At 49.8% G+C, this 19361-nt stretch overlaps 5 protein-coding genes across 5 annotated transcripts; 3 read left to right on the top strand and 2 right to left on the bottom strand.

Annotated features, from left to right (window-relative positions):
- The first annotated feature begins 183 nt into the window (after positions 1–183).
- EI90DRAFT_310087 (uncharacterized protein) lies at positions 184–1318 on the top strand. The gene is made up of 4 exons (XM_039062567.1): positions 184–289; positions 347–464; positions 520–580; positions 644–1318. The coding sequence occupies exons 1-4, from the start codon at positions 218–220 to the stop codon at positions 858–860; spliced, it is 468 nt and encodes a 155-aa protein (XP_038908950.1). The 5' UTR covers positions 184–217; the 3' UTR covers positions 861–1318.
- On the bottom strand, positions 681–2157 carry EI90DRAFT_2979655 (Rhodanese-like domain-containing protein). The gene is made up of 6 exons (XM_039055976.1): positions 1785–2157; positions 1642–1722; positions 1408–1532; positions 1326–1344; positions 1131–1259; positions 681–1090 (listed from the first exon to the last, which is right to left on the bottom strand). Exons 1-6 carry the CDS (start codon positions 1854–1856, stop codon positions 1019–1021), a joined length of 498 nt encoding a protein of 165 aa, XP_038908949.1. The 5' UTR covers positions 1857–2157; the 3' UTR covers positions 681–1018.
- EI90DRAFT_3087835 (uncharacterized protein) lies at positions 1881–3605 on the top strand. Its single transcript, XM_039062241.1, has 3 exons — positions 1881–3145; positions 3335–3427; positions 3489–3605. The coding sequence occupies exons 1-2, from the start codon at positions 1960–1962 to the stop codon at positions 3400–3402; spliced, it is 1254 nt and encodes a 417-aa protein (XP_038908948.1). The 5' UTR covers positions 1881–1959; the 3' UTR covers positions 3403–3427; positions 3489–3605.
- Positions 3606–15350: 11745 nt separating this feature from the next.
- On the top strand, positions 15351–16822 carry EI90DRAFT_2946056 (2-nitropropane dioxygenase; the record flags this gene model as incomplete). The annotated part of the gene is made up of 8 exons (XM_039055331.1): positions 15351–15422; positions 15477–15485; positions 15552–15580; positions 15645–15883; positions 15943–16172; positions 16229–16368; positions 16429–16521; positions 16582–16822. The coding sequence occupies 8 exons, from the start codon at positions 15351–15353 to the stop codon at positions 16820–16822; spliced, it is 1053 nt and encodes a 350-aa protein (XP_038908947.1).
- A 477-nt stretch (positions 16823–17299) lies between these two features.
- EI90DRAFT_3087813 (ribonuclease III domain-containing protein) lies at positions 17300–19028 on the bottom strand. The gene is made up of 3 exons (XM_039062240.1): positions 18889–19028; positions 18109–18807; positions 17300–18039 (listed from the first exon to the last, which is right to left on the bottom strand). The coding sequence occupies exons 2-3, from the start codon at positions 18776–18778 to the stop codon at positions 17528–17530; spliced, it is 1182 nt and encodes a 393-aa protein (XP_038908946.1). The 5' UTR covers positions 18779–18807; positions 18889–19028; the 3' UTR covers positions 17300–17527.
- Between the last annotated feature and the right edge of the window lie 333 nt (positions 19029–19361).

The following is a 19361-nucleotide window of genomic DNA, read 5'->3' as shown; positions in this document are numbered from 1 at the left end:
CCGCAAACAGGGCACGTTCCTAAGATAATTTCTTCTTGATTTCCGCGGACGTTTTTGGCCTCTGTGGCATCGCTAGAATTGAGGCCAAAAGACCTGGTAAGCTAAGGATTTATCCTTGAGCAGTGGTTATGAAGACAGCAGTGAGTGCTATCAGTGGCCCCTCCGTGGGAAAGCCAGCGGAAGCAAACTTGGCAAGTAAGTGCCGCTTCGGAATCCGATGTCAACGAACGACAGCTCCAACTCTACTCCGAAATCGGAAGCCAAGCCATCCCTCATAGATGCGATCAGAGTATCTATCTACCAAATTTCTTAATTGGATATATACAATTCATGACCACCCCTACAGACCATCCAACCCGTTGATGATTTGAAAAAGTTGCCGACATACCCATGCGCACGAGAGAGCCTCATGTATGGTATAGCAAGTGGTGCTGCTATAGGAGCTGTACGGACAATGAACGCTAGTGAGGGCATTCGAGTTACTCCCTACTTCACTAGGGCTGATCTGCACTTTTGCAGGCATTCGCTCTTCATGCAATTGGGGCATGGGAGCATTTATATTCATCTCTGGAGCCTCCTGGTATGTGATAGGGGAGACTGTTATTTCTTATGTGTGTTATTTAACGTGGCCTATTTTATCCAGGGCTATTTGTCGGGCTGCGCGCGAGAAGGAGCTTCACACAATGAAAACGATTGTCGAGAAGTTTCCTGAGCGGAACATCAAGATTGCCCAGAAACGTGCGGAGCAGAGACGGCAAGAGGTGGCTCTTTCAACAGCGTCCCACTCAGCAATACCCTCGAACGATCCGCCCGGCTCTACTGGAGCAAAACGGTCATCATGGTTCTCGTGGTTCCGCTGATCTAGCGGGCGTAATGGAGACCAATCAGGAGCATCATAACATCCTGGAAATGACCCCGAGGCTTCTATTTCATCCAGATGGGATCGTTGTGTCTTATTCGCAGACGAAACATACAGGTGCCACGTCCGATTTGGGGACGAGTTGAGACCACCTCGGATTCATTCGTCACCGGATTCCACTACAGATGGGTCCCAAACGCTGGCTCGATAATTTTCAACCAATTCGGGGTCCTTCTGATGTGGGAGGGAAACCAGCTATCAAACAGTGAACGTAATTTTTTTTTAATGTGCCTGCCTTAAAGTATCCTTGGAACTCAGCGAAACCTCCACGCAATATGCATATCTCTTGGGGACTGATTTGCTCCGGCGTCAGCAAGCCGTCTCGCGCTTCGCGGAATATCTAGCAGCCCGCACATCAGATATAGCGCAACAATTGAACAAGCGCGTGCCGCTCCCTCAAACGTACCCGGGCTGCTTGAGGTCCTCTTAGGGCAGATGTAACATATTCATTAGCTCAGAAATCTAGAAAGATCGCAGGATCTCAATACCTTTGCTGCGACCAATAGCAATGAAACACGACAAGTGGTGTAGACTTTAGCCGCTCGACAAGCCCGTCAACTCTCTCATCGAAGAGATGGGATGGGATATGGATGCAGTTTGGAATGTTGCCGCCCTTGTATAGTAAGCAAATGGAAAATAAATCACAAAAACATCAAGTCGAAGGGTGTGCATCGGGGAATGGCCCTGATGTACCTCCATTATGGCGATGGAAAGTGCATTACATCGAAGTCTGCATCTCTTACATCCACAACGGCATAATCGATGAGGGGTTTCCCTGAGCCTTTGATGATATCTCGAAGTTCCTGGTCGGCAGACAAAGTGCAAGTGAGTAAGTCCGCCAAGTAAATGCAAGGGATATGTGTACATTCGAAGTGATCCAACGTGTTATTCCTGATGCCATCGTCAAAGTTGAAAGGTTGCAATATTTGACCAGCATTCAACGGCGATCACCGGTAGCCGTGTGGCTCGATCAAGGTGTCAATGACGTAGACATTGAGCCAAACGAACTCGCTCTGACTCGCTCTGAAGACGAACACACTATGGCTGCCGAAAACGCAGGGCTGTACCTCGAAATGCTCAAGTCCCATTCGGACCACATCTTCCGACATTATAACGGCTCTCCTTCAGAAGATTCACTCCCTTTCGAAGAGACTTTTGTTCCTCCTAACACATACTGGACTTCTGATGAGAAGTATAAACTTTATCACCACCTGCAGAGGTTTTCGCGCTTTCGTCTCGATCTGGTTGCGGAGGCTATGGGAACTAAGACTGTTGTTGAAGTTAGCACTTACCTTGGACTCGTGGCTCGTGTCGTGCACGAACGTTATTCCCGCCACGCCGCACCCAGACGCGACAGATTCCCAGCTGCAATAGAGATGAAAAATGCCTGGGTAGAGTTCGAGGAGGGGATGTCTCAATATGTCCTGGAAGCTGAGGATGAGACCATCCGGTCAGAACTCGCCGCGAGCCGTCGTCTGTCATGCAAGAATGCTGGTGTCGTACCGCATCATGTAGGCGTCGGTGCATTCGTTAAGGAATCTTTTAGGATGTTGAGGTCAAAGAAACTTCAAAACGGTCATGACACTCCTGCTTCGAAATTATCGTCCATACCAACGGGATCTTTGAAAATTTCCTGGATCGAAGAAGACCTGTTCAGGGAGCTCGACAAAGATAATCTTTCGGTGATGGATGACATGCTAGACTCTCATTATGGATTAGACTCTTCGTCCCACCACGCACCTCTCGCTTCTAACTCGGACGCTGCACATGATAGCCATTCAGATGACGATAATCCGTCTATATCTCCTGCCTGTGACTCGCTGACTGACAAAAAGGGCTCGCTTGAAATCAGCCGTACTAAGGTTGCAATGATGTCACCCCTCGAACGCCGGCGCTACCGTAAGCGCCTATGGATGCGCAAGAAGAGGGCTCAGGAGAAACTCGCCATAGAGGGAATTGATCCTAGCTTTGCAGTCTTCAGCGAGTCTACTGGGAGGCTCAGCAAGCGTAGAAGGACATCGGCGATGGACCCTTTCTCTACTCCCAGCACCGTTCGTGCCTTCCCTGAAGACGCTGCATTGGGTGACCCGATGAATTATCAACGCAAGCGCACGGAGAAGTTTGATTTGGTGAAGAAGGTAGCTCAGTATGTCAACTTCACGGCGGGGAATTTGATCCAGGATGATGTCGACATTTTTTATTTCTCCAGACTCGGAAACCTTCTTCGGTGTGTATTCTGATTTATATGTCGTTGATTTTTTTTGCTTATGCCACCATCATATCAATATTCGAAGTATGTATATGTCATCACTTCTTCCCTTGCCAGAGTCTCGCAATCCTTCGCATGGTGGCTCAATCGTGTCCTCTCCTAACGGGATAGCTAATCCTGCCGTTTCCTATTCTACAATCAAACAGATCGCGAGAGATCTTCGACAATACCTGGAAATCGTGATCCAACGAACGATACTGATTGCAGAGAATAGCCGGGATACTAGAACTCAACCTCAAGTGCGCGCGCCTTCCGCTCTGCCAAGGGTATAGAGACTGATTTGGATAATTTTGGTACTAGATCACTAAATATGATGTACTGAAGTCTGCCTCTATTTTTAGCCGACCAGGAGCTTTCTTGTCGAGAAAATCTTTCATTCAAACTTTACCTTCGCGCCTTTCCCTTACCGTTCTTGATGGGAGTGTGCCCGCCGACGTTTCAGATCTCGAAGGACTAGTGGAATTTCAACCGCGAATGTGTATCGAGGGCCCCAAAGATATCTTCATTTCTTGTGCGGACATCAATGGTCCGTCTCTCTCGGTTCCGGTTGAATATAGGCGTCCAAATCGGATGGCCATGTTCAAGAAACGCAACTATGAAGACCAGGATGACGAAAACTTCTTGACTATGTGGGGGGTGGGACAGGATGAGGGTATACCTGGATGCGAACTGCTTCCGGAGGTGTCGTGGCCAGTGGAGTACGACGAATTCCTGGAGGAGTTGATTGACGAGGACAAACTAGACAAGAGGGACTCTAAGGGGGCCGCGCGTTATCATGCTGCACTTTGGAATATGTTTCAGGCTGGAGAGTAGGAGAATGAGAAACGGGCCCCTCATTCAGATATGGGGAGATATCGAGGCGGAGTGAACAGGTGATGAGAAGTGTGCCAACAGTGGGATCGTTCTACACCCGAATAAAATTGACTGAGATGTTTGGTCTATTTTGTCACCCCGCGGTCGCCTGACGACGCAACCGCCTTTTTGTTTGATATTTGGGGTTTGGTCTTATCGATCGACGAGATCTAGCTGTTTCCAGTCACGACCTTAGCTATGAGCGACCACTTATGCAAGTGACTTGTCCATCATCCCCACGTGCATAGATATTCATCAGAGGTGGGAATGCAGGCCCGACTATCTGTGGCCATAGGACTCGGAAAGCACCGCATCCCGTTCGATCTGCGAAGTTAAGTCGAGTGCCGCTTAGTTAGTACCATGGTAGGGGACTACATGGGAATCCTGAGTGCTCTACAGTTTGTGCTTTTTTTTGGTCTCTCTCCCTCGCCTCTTTTCTTTCCAAGCTATGAGCGCAAATTTCGTCAACGGTGATAAAATAGTGTTCTCAAATTGATGGCTTGTGGGTGTACATCAAGAGCGCGGGCACTGATTGGCGCACCCTCTCTGGGGGTGACTCGGTTCGGTTCTGGACCGTTTCAAAGGATGGTACCAACTTTGTTGAAATGTGATAAGTTCAATGAAATATTCTATTTTCGACGGAACATTCTAAGCATTAAGAGTCCATAATGAAGCCCACCCGCTCTGCGCGTTCTATCATGAGATTTTTCTTGCCACTTTGCTATATCTAATGCCTCCCTCTCCTCGAAATAGTTATGCTGCATATCAGCCTTCACGCTTTGAATAGCCCCGAGATCTCGGGAGTGAGACGGTTCTCACATAGCAGCGGAAAATGCCCTTTCACATGGGATAGAGGATGCTGGGACCAAGAGCAGATCCCGGGCGATGAATGATATGTTGATAATATTTCTACGGTTCTATGGTTTGGTTCGGAACCGGTTCGCATTTTCCCCCTAACTTTAAGAACCAAAACCGTCGGTTCTCGGTTCGGTCCTGGTTCGAACCGGTTCTCCGGCACCCCTAACCCTCTCATCGGATGATAACGCTTGTTTGTTTTTTTTTCCTTAGTGGAACCCTAGTAGCTTTCGCAATACAGGGGTTTGTGTGTATTCCTAAATGGTAGGACTTTCCCGGGCTGCCACTGTGAGGAAATCCTTTACGCACTCGTCATTGACTCTCCAGCCCGGTCACGGGGGGCCCGGTATACCCATGGTATACCCATGGCGCATCACCTATTCGGGTTGGGCTGGGTAGGCCCATTACCTTGCACGTTCATGTCCTGATCCAATCCCCGAGCTCAAGAAGGAAAGAAGGGGTTTGGTTGCGATCGCTGGTGTAACTTCGTCCATGCGGCTGGATTTGTGAACTGATCATGCAGGTTTACCTCATATCATCAGGTACAACACCCAAATCATGACCTTCCTTTGATCCATTAGAATCGGATGCGCTTTTTGTTTTTGACGTTAGCTGTAATACACCACGTTTTGAATACTAAGACCCCTCGCGAAAATTTGGATTCGCAATCAGCTTGCCAAATGAAAGTGATCAAGTGAGAAGGGCAGCGGCCACGGGTTGCGTCAGACGGTAGGTAGGTGTTGTGTAAGCCCATCGTAGCTTTGATTAGAGTCATGTAAATAGTTGCGCTAATGGTTGTTTTGTTTGGAAATTGAATAGATGGTGCTTATGTATTGCTAATTGTTGACACCGGTGCCGGCCAATCGCGCCTTCGTCTTTCGTATTGTAGGCGAGCAACATTTTCGATCCTTCGACTGGCATGGTTAAGATGGATGAAGAGTACCTTTCCGAGAAAGAATTTGACGATTATGTTACCGACTCTGGCAGTGATGTGTACGAACCGGACGATGACGACGATGACCAGTACGGGGGCGAGTTGGGCGGAATCCAAGACTACGAAGTAGACAACTTAGAGAATGCCATAAACCAAATGCAGGGAGATTTTGAGTGAGTACTTCTTTCACAGGTTGCTCTCCATACTTCCTGCCTCCCGCTTATCCAGGATTTTCATGCAGTCGCATCGTCAAGTCGAAAGTTCAGTCTTCTGGACCTGCCAGGGGACCTATTACCGGAAAATGGACTTTCGAGTTCGAGGAGGAAGATGACACAATGGACTTCCAACAGGAGCTTCGTGAGACATCCGGAATTGGCAAGAAGAGGAAAGCCGTACGTCCATGTAGCAAGCCTACGTGTGTCATATCCCCAATGTTTCGAACAGCGTCGACCCAGAAATATGCCGGAATTATCCCCACAAGTTAAAGATCTCATATCGAAGGGTATTGAGGCTTATACGAATAGTAGTATTGAAGAAGCAATTCCCCTCTTGAGAGAGGCCATTCGCATTGAGCCCCGAGCAGTGGATGCGTGGACGACACTTGCGGAATGCCATCTTGACCTTGGGCAGGAGGTGGAATGCTTGCAACTCCGCATAATTGCGACGCATCTCCGGGAGCCTGACGTTGGCACTTGGAGGGAGCTTGGGCAGAAGTCAAAGTATTTGCCAAGCCCTTCGCACATTTTATTAGGGTCTCACGCGACTTCCGACTTTCAGGGAGCTGGGATATCTGCAGCAAGCCATATATTGTTTTCGCAAAATTCTCTACATCGATCCTCAAGATTTGGATGCTCTTTGGGATTGGTCGTATCTCCTTAAGATGCAAGGAGAACCCAAGAAGGTGCGTCCATACATTTCTGACGTGTGCCGTTCGCCAAAAAATTCCCCAGGCTCTCGATGGATTTCTCAAAATCATGAAGTTCCAACATTACGACCCGAACGTCCTTGAGGAAATTCGGTTACTTCTCATCGATCTTGATGACGCACCAAGGGCGACGAGGTTATTTCAGGATGCGTTCGACTTCCACACTAAACGTCAGCCGGAGGGCCCTCATTCTGAAAATGATTTCGGCACTCGGCAGATTATTGCTTTGACTGACTTTTACAATAATGTCAACGAATATGAGAAAGCGATTTTTACCATTCGGAGGGGTGCTCGATGGCTTGATGGCCGCTTTCATGAAAGTCCAATGTGGGATCCTGTTCAAGATGATAGGGAGTTCGATTTACCCGGCTATGCCAGAGACGAAGGAATCAGTCGAGGTCCTGGCCCTGGTTGTTACCCCTTAGATATCAACTTTCGACAGCGGCTTGCAATCTCCAGATTGAAGATTGGTGATTTCGGGGAAGCTCAGGTATGAGTCTACTGCGACTGCACTGGTTTCATAATGCTGATACACCCAAACTAATGGCTAGATGCATGCATCCATTGTCTTAGCCACTGAGGATGTGGTTGAGTTCAGCATTCTCTTTGAGGAGCTCGCGAATGTCTACTTTGATTTGGGTATGTATGAGGATGCTCGAGAAATCTACATCAAACTAGCAACGCAAAACGAGGTCCGGTTTCGCATCCCTAGAATCAGGTGCTATATTCATACAACATCATCAGACCAATTCTACCTTCATTATCCTCCGCATCGGAGCTTGTGATCGCAATCTGGGTAATTATGAAGACGCTATAGAGTCGTATCAGTGGGGTAGGTACCCGATAACGCCGCTGTGGAGCACCTTTATGAATGTTTCTCTCGTAGCCCTCAAAGTGGATCCTTCCCTTATCGAAGCAAAAAGCAAACTTGCCGAAGCTCTAGAAATCATTGGTCGACTTCAAGATGCTTTTGATCTCATCAATGAAGGTAACGTCTCTGTTTCCTCGCCCATCGAATTATTGGGGTTGGCTCACCATGGATGTAGTGCTCGAGTTTCGTCGGGGCGTGCCTACTGCCCTGCCCACAGTCGAAGGGCCTTCTATGGAAGATCAATCGTCCGGAGGGGCAGCCCAGATGATTGGCAGCTTCTTCGACGAGACACGAAAATTGAACACAACAAAATCAGCTGCAGAAAGGAACAAGATATCCAGGGAACAGTTGCGCATATATGAGCAAGCCAAGCAAGAGCAAACGATAGCCGTGTTCGAGAGACTGGATCAGACCGAGGAGGACATGCTGTCTCAACTTCCTGGTGCAATCCAGATTTGGTTGAATGACGGCGGTGATCTTGTTGAGGAATTCCGCATTACACGCCAATTGTTTATGGTAGATAGGGTATGTTTCCCTATCAAATGGGTTTCCCCATAGATAACTTCCGTACAGACATCCCCATATCGTGGCATTATTATTGAGAGACGTCAAAACAGGGACCGGGGGAAGAATAAGTCAGAAAGTGGAGATAATGAAATGGCGTCTCGTTTGGAATTGGAAATAGGTGTCTCCCGACCTGGGAACTTGCATAATCTTGCACAATCTTAACGACCTATTGTAGCCCAGGACGCCGCGGCAGGAGGAAAGCAGCCCAGAGGCGTTGACAATTTCCGGGGGGTAACATTCGCACGCTGGTTGTCTATGATCACTCAGGTTCGTCTGGAACTAAGCACTAGCACTGATATCAAAACTGTGTCAATTTCTTGGCAGTACTGTTTTCTCCTTACACGAGAGGATCAGTATGCTCTTGCGGATGAAGTGCTTCGTCACATGTTACTTTCCAATGCCTACAATGATTTCAAGAATCAGAACACTATCAGGATAACTGCAGCGAGTGCGCCAATCGACTATTGTGCTTCATTTAAATGCTGACCCCATTCTCCGACCAGTATGCGCCATTCGAGCCCGACATTATCCCAACGTTATGGAGCATTGCCAGAAGCTCCTCAGAGATCATCAATTTAACAATGATCCGTTTAGGTTCTTACTCGCTGGTCTTTCGAAAGGAGGTTTGGATGCGAACGAGGCATTCATCGCCACGAACTTCCAGAAAATGGCATTGAGGGAACTAAGGCTCTGGGAAGCGAATGCTCGTGGGGATCCTCTGGTGCTTCGACAAAATGGGACCCGCTGGATTGCAGTACAGGGAGATGACGCTCTCGACGATGACGAAACTCTAGGGGAGGAGGATGGGTCCCGTTCTAAGAAGGGGAAGACAACGGAAGCGAAAAGCTCCAGAGGCTCCAACTCACAGGAGAATTTTCCTATGCCACTGCGTCCCAAGAAGATGAGTCCTTTGATCTATGCATTTTATGGCTACATCATGTTTTGTGCTCGGAGCTACCAAAGTGCCAAATGTTTGTATGTCCTACGTTGCTTCACGCATCCACCAACGATTACATCATAGGGTACCTCTTGCAAGCTCACGCCTTGCAACCTCGAGATCCAGTCATCTGCTTGAGCCTGGCCATTGCATGTATTGGTCGTGCAATGCAGCGGCAAGCAGACAATCGTCATCACCTAGTTGTGGAGGTGAGTCCCACCGAGTGCTGATGTGCTAGTACTGAATTGTCTAGGCAATGGCTTTTATGAGCGAATACAGGAAGTACCGAAGACCTTCCCAGAGAGAAGATGAGATTGAGTACAACTTCGGTCGTGCATTCCATCAACTTGGTAGGACTATCCTATGTCAAGTGATTCGCAACAAGGTTTATCAAAATATTCTTATCAGGTCTTTATTCCTTGAGCGTTAACCACTATCAAAGAACATTGAAGATCATTTCAAAACGACTAGAACAAAATCCAAATGTGCGTAAAGCCATAATCAGTCGATCCAATTAAGCGCTCATGTCTGAGCTAGCTGACGGATTATGGCATGGCTCGAGAAGCCGCTTACAATTTGTCACTTATCTTTGTCACCAATGGCTCACCCGGTCTTGCAAAATCTCTGTACAAGCAATGGCTTTCCGTCTAATGGCCTATTGTCATCTTCCATCCTGTAGAAATTGATCGAGACAGATAGTGCAGAGTGCTTTGGCTCTGGTTTTTTTTTTTGACGAGGCAACGATGAGGACGGGCCCGATAGGGACAACACAGATGTGTATTCAAGCTTTCTCTCTTTTGTGAGGCTCTGGATTTATATTCAACCCTGAGCGACCACGGGTGGCTACCTATTGATAGGCTCGTACCCAGTCGTCCTTACGGTTTAGTTTGGTCCAAGTCTATTGCGCTTGTCGAGTCAACGCCAGCCGCCACCAAAGTTGGGCTAATCGTATGGCAGCAACAACCCTCCGTCCATATTCATGCCAGAATGTACAGCCTTAGATCTTGAGGCCATCGGGAACATGTTAGGGTTTGTGCAAGTTGTGTTCTTGCTTGTGGTGACAACCGGCAGGTTGTGCGAGCAGGGTAGCCAACGAATACGACTTCGGCATGCACCAATAGTGGTACATTCGGGGACGTTCCGCTTCGCCCTCGAGTCTTGAGTTTCCGGCCTTCTGGCAACACGAAAAAAGCTAATTCGGCCGTCAAGTCGCTTGAAGATCTATATACATATTTCGCCCACGCGGCGCTTCACGCCACCGCGATGATTCTAGAATGAACTATCAACTATTCAAACTTTGCCCCAAGTCGAAACGCTCTCCCTAAGCCCTCTGCAATGTTCTCTTGAGTTACGCACATCATGTGCGTTGTCTGGGAGTAATCACTAATCCGATGGGCACGTCATATCCATGGGATGTCTCTTCGTATCCGGGTTGTGGCACCCGACATGTTCAGTGTCCGGGATGGGGTTTGGCGTACACATGGGAGGGCACGGCGGTTTTGTTGCTCGGAGACCAGATGGAGTGGGGGCTCCAGATGGGAAGACGGGACCAGGACCGAATGGATTGGGGCGTTTGGGATGTTCAGGGCATTCAGGGCCTTCGGGACCTCCGGGGCCTCCAGGACCTCCAGGACCTCCAGGACCTCCGGGGCCACGTGTGACGGGGGGACTCTCTAGCTCTGCCACACCTGGGATGGGCAAGATGGGGAGCCCATGTAGCCTTACCGTGTGGGAGGCGGGTGGGACACTGGATTCGTGAGGCGGCTCCCAGGGACACGGCGTTGTGCTGGGTTCCTGTGCCGGTTGTTCTCCAAGGTACAAAATGGTCACACTGGAAGAGGAGACGGTAGTGGAAGTGAGAGGTATCCCGCTGGCTGTGGTTATTTCGCGAGTGGTCGCTTCCTGCGGACCAACCCATTCTCCGGAATCGAGACGAGCCGAGGCGTTGAAGAAAGTAACAGTGCTGAAGTTTGCGAAAGATTCGGAGTTTCCAGCCTGGAACCCTCCGATAGCCCATATGGCAGCATATCTATCACAGATAGGATTTTCGACGGTGGTGACCAGTCCTTCCGACTTGTCTTCCGTATTCAAATTCTCAATAGTTGTGGCGAACGTGTGGTTGCGCAACGCTTCTATAGATATCCTGGCTATGTCACCGGTGCTAAAAGTTATGTTTTGGATAGTGAGTATATCCAGATAATCCGCCCCTGTGTATGACAACGGCGATCCATCAATAATCAAAACGCTGCACACGACCCAGCTTCAATGGGTAGTTACCAATGACATTAACGGCCCCGTTGGGACTGATTGACAAGCTGACAAGCGTCAAGGCGGCATTTTCGCAGTGAAGGCCAACTGCTGCAGTAATACTCTGCTCCCCAGTGGGATCGGTTGAACGGATTGTTGGAATGACAAAAGTTGAGGTGACATAGTCATAGCTAGTCTACAAGTGCGAATGAGTGCACGGTTGAATGGTGAGATCCCAGCTGTGCGCAAGTGGGTACTTGAGCACGGTGCTTACATCATTGAGAATCGCACCAGCCCATGCAAGCTGAGGGGTAATACTATCCCTGCGGACAAGGCCAGGTTTGGCTAGACGTTTAGTAAAGCCACGCAGAGGGAGGGCTCGACTCCTTGACCTTAAGATGAGATTGTTAGGACGGGCCGCAATCGGAAGGGCCAAGGCAAGAAGGGTCGTGAAGAGGCTGATTGGCGGAAAAGCCAGAAACATTGTGGTGCTGTTTTCGTTGAGCCATCACCCACTACTGTCTTCTAGTTCTTATAGCCTTTGAGCAGCACTGATGCAGTTACTACCGCAGCTCAAGGTTGATGTGTGGCGCCAATATTGCAAAGGTCACAGCCGGAGAAATGATTGCATTAACGTGAAGGACTTGAAGTGTACTTCCGGAGATTGCACCGCCGGACCGTCACGCAGTAATTGAGTGTGTTGGCAAGCCCCGATATCCATCACCTACTTCCTATGATGCCCGCAGTGGCACAATTTGAACCCAGAGTGCGCTGTCTGCCGTTAATCCAATCTATGCCTTGCTGCATGCATGGTATCAGCGGCGATAAAGCCTCTGCGAAGGAATACACCATCAGCGGTGCAAAACCTTGGCGAAAGAACACGCCGTCAGCTTAGCTGCCAGAAGTGCGGCTGGTCGGACTTTCCGATGCGTTGTCACTAGCGACACATTATAAGTTCTGGATTGCTTAATGATTTCGCAGTGACGGCACAGCGTGACACTTCATGTGGCACAAATACAATTCGTGATGTGGTTACCACATCAGGTTTGGTGGGGGGGCGGCACTAAATCACTTGGACATTCCAGCTCGGGGTGTGTGCGGATCGCAGAAGGCGAGACGAAGTCGGACGAAGCTAAAGTGGCGGAGTGGTCCTGGGCCGTGCCGATCTGACAGGGACCCCATACACACGGGCAATTTCCTCCAATCATTAGAGCAAGCCACCATGATGCCGTTCTGCTGCTGACTGCTGACGACACTCAACGGTGTTGCGACGCTGTGTAGGAAGAAAAAAAGAGTGGCCTCACAAATGGGGAGCTTGGAGAAACGAAGACGACAGGGACATGGCATACAGGGCATTTCCGTAACTTCCTGTATTGTTCAGCTTGACGCAGTGCAGTACACACAGGTCATTACTGTCAGCTTAAGGAACCTAAGTGCCTGCGTGGTACAACATGACGCGTACGGGTCAGACCTGGGTGCGACTTAAGGTATATAAGAGTCAAATGGTACAGCGTAGCAAATCGGACCCATCCCCTAACATCCAGCGCCCCTTTTCCCTTTCCATCTGAGCATAGAGAAGCAAGCCCTAGCTCCTTAATCCGCATACTGAGAATCCCGGGATGTTTATGGTGGGCCCAAAGACCCAGGAGTGGGGGGGGTGGATGGTGGGGTGGGAGAAACAGCACGCCTATTGGTCATTGGCTATCCCTACTCCATTGTCGCCGCACAAAAGATGATATGCATGACAGGAGATGGAGGCGATGCAATCCAAGGCAAACGCGACGGGTTAATTCCAATCCAGATGCACACGAACGAATAAACGTAATCAACAGGATAGAAATGTCGCGCTCGATAAATCAAGACGCACGGAGTATACGGATGTAAAACAGTCGAAGGATGGACCCTTAGGACAAAGCACTAACAGCGATGGATTGTACAAATCCTTCGATCCGGATGCGTGCGCGCGCGCGAGTAAGCGACGCACATGCTAGCCATATAAGAGTAGTATAGGTAAATGTAGCACCCCTCAAGACCCAAGCGTAGAGGGCATCGTCCTACTGTTTTGGCACCAGTGGAGATCAGAGGGTAGTGACTGGCTGGATGGTAGGACTAGTCGTGGGTATGCGAGGGGCAAGTGCGAAGATAGTTGGCGGGGAGGGATCGATTGTAATTAGGATCACGCTGTTCAACCCTCCCCTCCTGAAGGTGGGTTGGAGGTGAGGAAGCAAAGATCGTGGAATGGGTAAAGGAGTACCAGTAGTGATGATTGGTCATGTCGAGAGCAGAAGCGGCAGTGGGTGAGTGGAGTGATCAGGATGATCGCAAACAAACTAGCTCTCCCCGGAGCTGCAAAAAGCAATATCGGGGTCCCTCTAACCTGCGGTATATGTATTCTCCAGAAGCTACGACGAGCAATGGAAGTGCCTCACACCCTGTCTCTGCCAATCGCGAGCTTGGAGCGAGAAAGGAATCCGGAGCTTCCACGAAGGTGTTCTGAAGCAGGGGCACCTCCTTTCTAGTGCGGGGGTGACGTGAACAAACGGTCTACCCAGGGGGCTTGCAATCTTATGGACGCGGAATTTGATACGCATGGCGAGCTGGACACAATGCAATTGATGAGCGAACCTCGCTACCTGCGCACTCTCTAGGGAAATTCAACGAGGCTCTCTGAAGAATGTAAACAGGCCAGACAATGCGACGCGTGCCCTAATGAGGGGAACAGGTGCCAAGTTTTTTGTTCATGCAAACGGACGGAAACAAGGGTCGCGAGCCTTCCCCTAAGCGGCGGCAGCATACACATATCTAGGCTATACGACGGCTGTCCTGCGGAAGTTTCGTCTCGCAACACTCAGAGATCAAGCGTGTAAGTCCACTCGATCGGCGGCGTAAGGAAGAGGTTGGGCTCAGACGCAGCGAAACCCCCCAACTGGCGGTCTGATTCGATTATAGGGCACGCGTCCTCCGGCTGTTAGAAGTTCTTCGGCAGATGAGAAATGGCGGACGGGCATTGTCTTTGGCTGGGATGTGAGAAGAAATAAGAGAAAAACTTCAACCGCTGGCATGGCAGCAACTGGTGCCTTGTACTTTGTCAAGGAGTGCTGACGGTGCAGCCGGACTCCGCATTGCAAGACGTCCCCGGCTAAGGGAGAGTAGCCGTGCCCATGGCTTGCATGTGCCATGCGTGGCACCTGACACATGACCTGATGTTGAACATAAGTGTAGCGGAGTTGGCCGAATTTATTCGTCTACATATTCCAAGTGGGGCGGAACTTTCCGCCAAATCGTCGATCTTTCCCTCAAATTGGTAATGCCGCTTTCTCCCAAGGTCCTTTCGACCTCGCGCACCTTTATTAAGCTGTCAGCCTTCCCAACGCTCTCCATTCCACTACACTATGGTATTTCTTTATCCGATCTAAAGAATGGGCATTGCACTTTGTGCTTCCTATATCCCATCAAACCAACTGGTGTCATGTTGCCTTTCGAGCATTTACTACGACCGCTGGCAGGTCCCCAGCCTGAAGTTTATACACTGGCACATGCACAATTTCAAGTGCACCTGCTGTCTGTCCTCATTCTCACCCACAGATTTTCGAGGTTAAAATTGATAATGAAACCGCCCTTGCTGAGCAGACAAGGTTGTGCACATTATTCAAGATACAGGTGGGAAAGAAGGCGTTTGAGGCACGAACGCAAACAGGAAAATGACGAGCCGAGGCACAAAATGAGCCGGAAAGATCCGTCGCGACGTTTTCGAACTCCGGGCTCGGCCTCTACTTTTACCGGACCCTCCACCTATAATAAATCTCCCTGAGTTCTTGACGAACTTCACCTCGAACCTCTCATTTACAACGGAAAGGTAAGCTGTAACTGTCGTCACAATCGAACCAGATGCTTACTGCTGTTTTCATTGGATGTTGAACGTCTCAATCGCATTCCCTTCCGAACTCCGCTCACCTCACTTGAAGCTGTGCAAAATGGCACCCATCTCGACTGAAATCACCAAACTCTTCGGTATCCAGCACCCTATTCTGTTAGCTGGAATGAATGTAAGTAGCTAGTTCACTGCCACGTTGAACTGCCAGTGACTTGCGAGGTGCCAGGTGGCTGCTGTAAGAGATTAGGACTTGCGTTTACATCAGGATGAGCCTTCTTAACCCGTTCCCGCCGCTTTACAGGGGCCTGAACTGGCAGCTGCAGTGACAAAGTCAGCTCTTCCATTCAAACTTTTGCTCTCCCCGCGCTCATTTTAATTTTCCTTCAATCATTAGTGCTGGTGGCCTCGGCGTCATTGGAGGCGTAGGGTACACGCCCAAATTTCTCCGGCAGCAAATCGAGCTTATCAAGAAGGACTTGAAAGACCCCAATGCACCTTTCGGAGTAGACCTACTCATTCCTCAAGTTGGGGAAGGTGCTCGGAAGACCAATTACGACTACACGAAGGGGTCATTATCTGAGCTTATTGATGTCATCATAGAAGAAGGAGCTAAGCTTTTTGTTTGCGCCGTTGGTATGTTGCTTGACTACCCTAGATTCCGAGTGTCAAAATTGCTCATGTGCGTCACATAGGTGTCCCACCAGTTGAGGTAGTTGAAAGACTCCACAAAGCTGGTATCCCCGTCATGAATATGATTGGGCATCCGAAGCATATCCAGAAAGCCCTCGCTCGCGGCGTGGACATCATATGTGCGCAGGCCGGAGAAGGTGGTGGCCATACGGGTGATATTCCATTTGGCATACTAATCCCAGCATGTTTGGATGAGTTGAAGGGGAAAAAGAGTCCGTTGACGGGCAAACAGGTTCGTTCCCTATGGTGATCTTACCCCAGCCCTGGGCACTGAATACCTCATTCCAGGTGCCCCTCATTGCAGCTGGTGGGATTTCAGACGGGCGTGGTTTAGCTGCCGCTTTGGCATATGGTGCACAAGCTGTCTGGGTGGGGACACGTTTCGTCGCCAGTGTGGAAGCTGGCGCACCCAAAGCCCACAAGGAGGCGTAAGTCACTATTTCCCCCGCCTCAATTCGATGTTTGTTTAACTAAATCTCACGGTATAGTATCCTATCAGCTGGGTACGGAGATGCTGTTCGGACGCTGATATTTACTGGCCGTCCCCTTCGAGTCCGAAGAACTCCCTACGTTGAAAACTGGTGCGCCCCCTCTTGCCTAGTGCTTTTGCACATCGCGCTAACCAATGTCCCTGTTCTCAGGGAAAAGAACCGGCAGGAGGAGATCAAAGAGCTCACCTCACAAGGGGAAGTGCCCTTTGAGGTTGATTTGGCGAAGAACCCCAAGGTGATGAGCGAGGGGAGGTCATTCCTCCTGGGCGAAGTCTCTGCCGTGATCAAGGACATCAAGCCCGCGAAACAGATAGTAGATGAGATGGTCGCTGAGGCTGTTGAAAAGTTGAGGGCTGCGGGAAGCCTTTTACAGGAAAGGTCCAGGCTCTGATATTTATGATCTCCATCTGGGTTGCCTAGTTAGTTTAACCTCTATCGCACCGGCACTACGGGACGTGTATTCTCAACCGTCGATAGCCTGTGGCGGTATTTATCAAATATAATGCACCATGTCCACAGACACTGTCGCATCTGTTATCCAATAATGAAAGTCGTCGACCTTGTGCGCGTGATTTGTCTGCCTGAATTCCTGCTAAACTGTACGGAGCGGGTCATGCAACATGGACATGTATCTTGCAATTTGATAGTAAGTCATTTCTAGTTTTGGGTTCTGTGAGACCTCGGTCCTGTCAGTCTGTCCAACAGCTTTCATGCCCGATCACCAAGCTACACCTCTTCCACGAATATGACTCAGTCGGTCGTTTCGCCAACATACTCAGTAGCCTCACCCGCTTTTCTCCCATCTTACTTAGGACGATACACTTTCATTGCAGTTTGTCACACGTTATATAATGTACACATGTCAGCCCCGATCACAAGTGGCAGCTAAGAGAATCCAATCGATGCTTTGTCCCCCCCCCCCTGCATACTGTTTTCACAACATGCCACACTCATCACCGAATCACAACAGCGTGTCTGCGGAAGTGGGGCTTTCCGAGCTGTGGCTGCTGCAGCAGAGGGACATAACGAAGAACCCGGGTACTGCACCCGTGGAATCTCAGCAACCTCACCGGACTTTTGAGCTGCTTGAGAGGTCCTAGTTGACGCACCCTGCGACGCGCGTATAAGCTTCCAACGCCGCCGTTTTAGCCTTTATCTTCGAAGTGCCTTGTCCGGAAGTGAGCACCCTCCCGTTCACCTGAGCTTGGGCCCTCCAGAACTGTTTTCTTTCAGCATCCTGCTTCAGGTGGTAAAGCCACGCTGATGGTGGAATCTGATCTGCACGGAGCGGGTTTCCAAGCGGAGGCGGTGATGGTGGTGATGGTGGCGTTTGCGCAGCAACTGGCGTCATTGCCCATGGAGCCGCATCAGTAACCCGAGGCACAAGCTCACGCAAACGTGAGGGCACGAGTGCAGGTGACGGTGGAGGAGTTGGTAGGGGATTTGGCACTGTCACTGGTGCTGACGAGCTTTCGGCTTCGCCATGTCGATGTGATTCAGTTAAAGCCATCAGCCGAGGTGGTTTGAGAACGACTGAGAGGTGCTGGTGGACAAAGTCGAACCCTCGCTCTTTGGTCAGGGCCCCAATATACGCCTCAAATAAGTCGGCTGTAAAAGTTACCAGATAAGGCGATGAAGAAATAATGTCGGGGAGCGGTATACACATGGTGCGCTTACCGTGTATTTTTTTGTTTAGATCCTGAGATATATCCTGCCCACAAACTTCATTGTAGGTTACAAACAACCCATACCTTACCGACAACATGCCCAGATACTTATTCGAAACCAGCTCAGCGCGAATGGTACATGCCTCGCCAGTTTTCAATTGAGGGGCTAACTCCTCCAAGAGCAGCGTGACGCTGAATTGAATGGCAGCATCGCCGAGCCATTCTAGACGCTGATTGTCTCGTAGACCATCCTCGTGTTCAGCCTGGCGGGGTGTAAAAACTAAATTGCCTAAATGGGCAGAACGAATCTTGGGTAAAGGAGGCAGCAATGAGATAGGGGGTGACGATTCTGACGAATGTGATGGCGCAATCGGCTCCGGCTCCGCAGAAGATGAAGCGGAGTCAGCGTGAAAAAATGGCTTGCCCCACTCCGTTGAAGAGCCTCGGTGACACGCGGCGCTTCTTCGAGTGGAGCTGCTTTCAGTTTCGTCCCTGGTGGCCCTCGCCGTAGCAGGTGTTGCATCCAATTCGAGCCCCTTCGCCTCAATCTGATGCATCGCCGACAGCCACCAGCCTGTCCAGAGCCAGAACCAAAAGGCAAGAAGTAGCTTGGGCTTCAAGTAGACGACGACCAGCGTGAGACATCCGTATGCCGCTACTACAGCTATCGTCTTCGTCATCGAGTTGGACCAATTTACGGGCAACCTCTCTACTATCGGGGATGAAAAGAGCGGCGGGAAACCGGGCTATTGGTCACAGTGATTGTTTTGAGCTGATTTCATCTGCTTACAAGTCTCTCAGTGACTCATACACGACGAATTTGGGAAGTTGGAGGTTGGTGTTTGAACAACATGATAACTTAGCGAGAAGAGACAGGAGGCAAAGGGGCAGGTGACAATGGTACGCATATATAACTTTGAGGAACGGTGGACTCGGCTGCTGGCAATCGACGCGCAGTTGGAGGTTGTCCAAATCGAGTGCAACCAGCGGGCGTTGCCGAGCGCCCGCATGGACAATTCCCGCAAGAGAATGAAAATCATATCATAATGAAGTGAACAACCAGTTGTTGTTGATACTGCAGCTCTACCATCACTATCCTGGCCCTCGAGGTGTCATTCGCCGATTGCTCACCACTGTGTCCAGCCCCCATTCTGACTCTCAGTACTTTTATATCAGAGGGAAGGCCCCTAACAATTGGAAGTATATCCAGTTGGAATGCGAACAACCATTTCTTCGCCCATTCACCTCGACAAGGGATTAGAG

The sequence above is a fragment of the Cantharellus anzutake genome (genome assembly GCF_015039405.1).
Source record: "Cantharellus anzutake strain C23 chromosome Unknown EI90scaffold_129, whole genome shotgun sequence".
NCBI lineage: Eukaryota > Fungi > Basidiomycota > Agaricomycetes > Cantharellales > Hydnaceae > Cantharellus > Cantharellus anzutake.
This window is presented reverse-complemented; position numbering and strand designations above follow the sequence as displayed.

Excerpts from the sequence above, each read along its gene's own strand:
- EI90DRAFT_310087 (XM_039062567.1), top strand. The coding sequence starts at position 218 with ATGTCAACGAACGACAGCTCCAACTCTACTCCGAAATCGGAAGCCAAG. Across the intron at positions 290-346 it reads CCCTCATAGATGCGATCAGA|ACCATCCAACCCGTTGATGA; the intron begins GTATCTATCTAC and ends CCACCCCTACAG. Across the intron at positions 465-519 it reads TGTACGGACAATGAACGCTA|GCATTCGCTCTTCATGCAAT; the intron begins GTGAGGGCATTC and ends GCACTTTTGCAG.
- EI90DRAFT_2979655 (XM_039055976.1), bottom strand. The coding sequence starts at position 1,856 with ATGCTGGTCAAATATTGCAACCTTTCAACTTTGACGATGGCATCAGGA. Across the intron at positions 1,723-1,784 it reads CACGTTGGATCACTTCGAAT|GAACTTCGAGATATCATCAA; the intron begins GTACACATATCC and ends TCTGCCGACCAG. Across the intron at positions 1,091-1,130 it reads GCACATTAAAAAAAAATTAC|GACCCCGAATTGGTTGAAAA; the intron begins GTTCACTGTTTG and ends CCACATCAGAAG.
- EI90DRAFT_3087835 (XM_039062241.1), top strand. The coding sequence starts at position 1,960 with ATGGCTGCCGAAAACGCAGGGCTGTACCTCGAAATGCTCAAGTCCCAT. Across the intron at positions 3,146-3,334 it reads CAGACTCGGAAACCTTCTTC|ATCGCGAGAGATCTTCGACA; the intron begins GGTGTGTATTCT and ends ACAATCAAACAG.
- EI90DRAFT_3087813 (XM_039062240.1), bottom strand. The coding sequence starts at position 18,778 with ATGACGAAGACGATAGCTGTAGTAGCGGCATACGGATGTCTCACGCTG. Across the intron at positions 18,040-18,108 it reads TCTAAACAAAAAAATACACG|CCGACTTATTTGAGGCGTAT; the intron begins GTAAGCGCACCA and ends TAACTTTTACAG.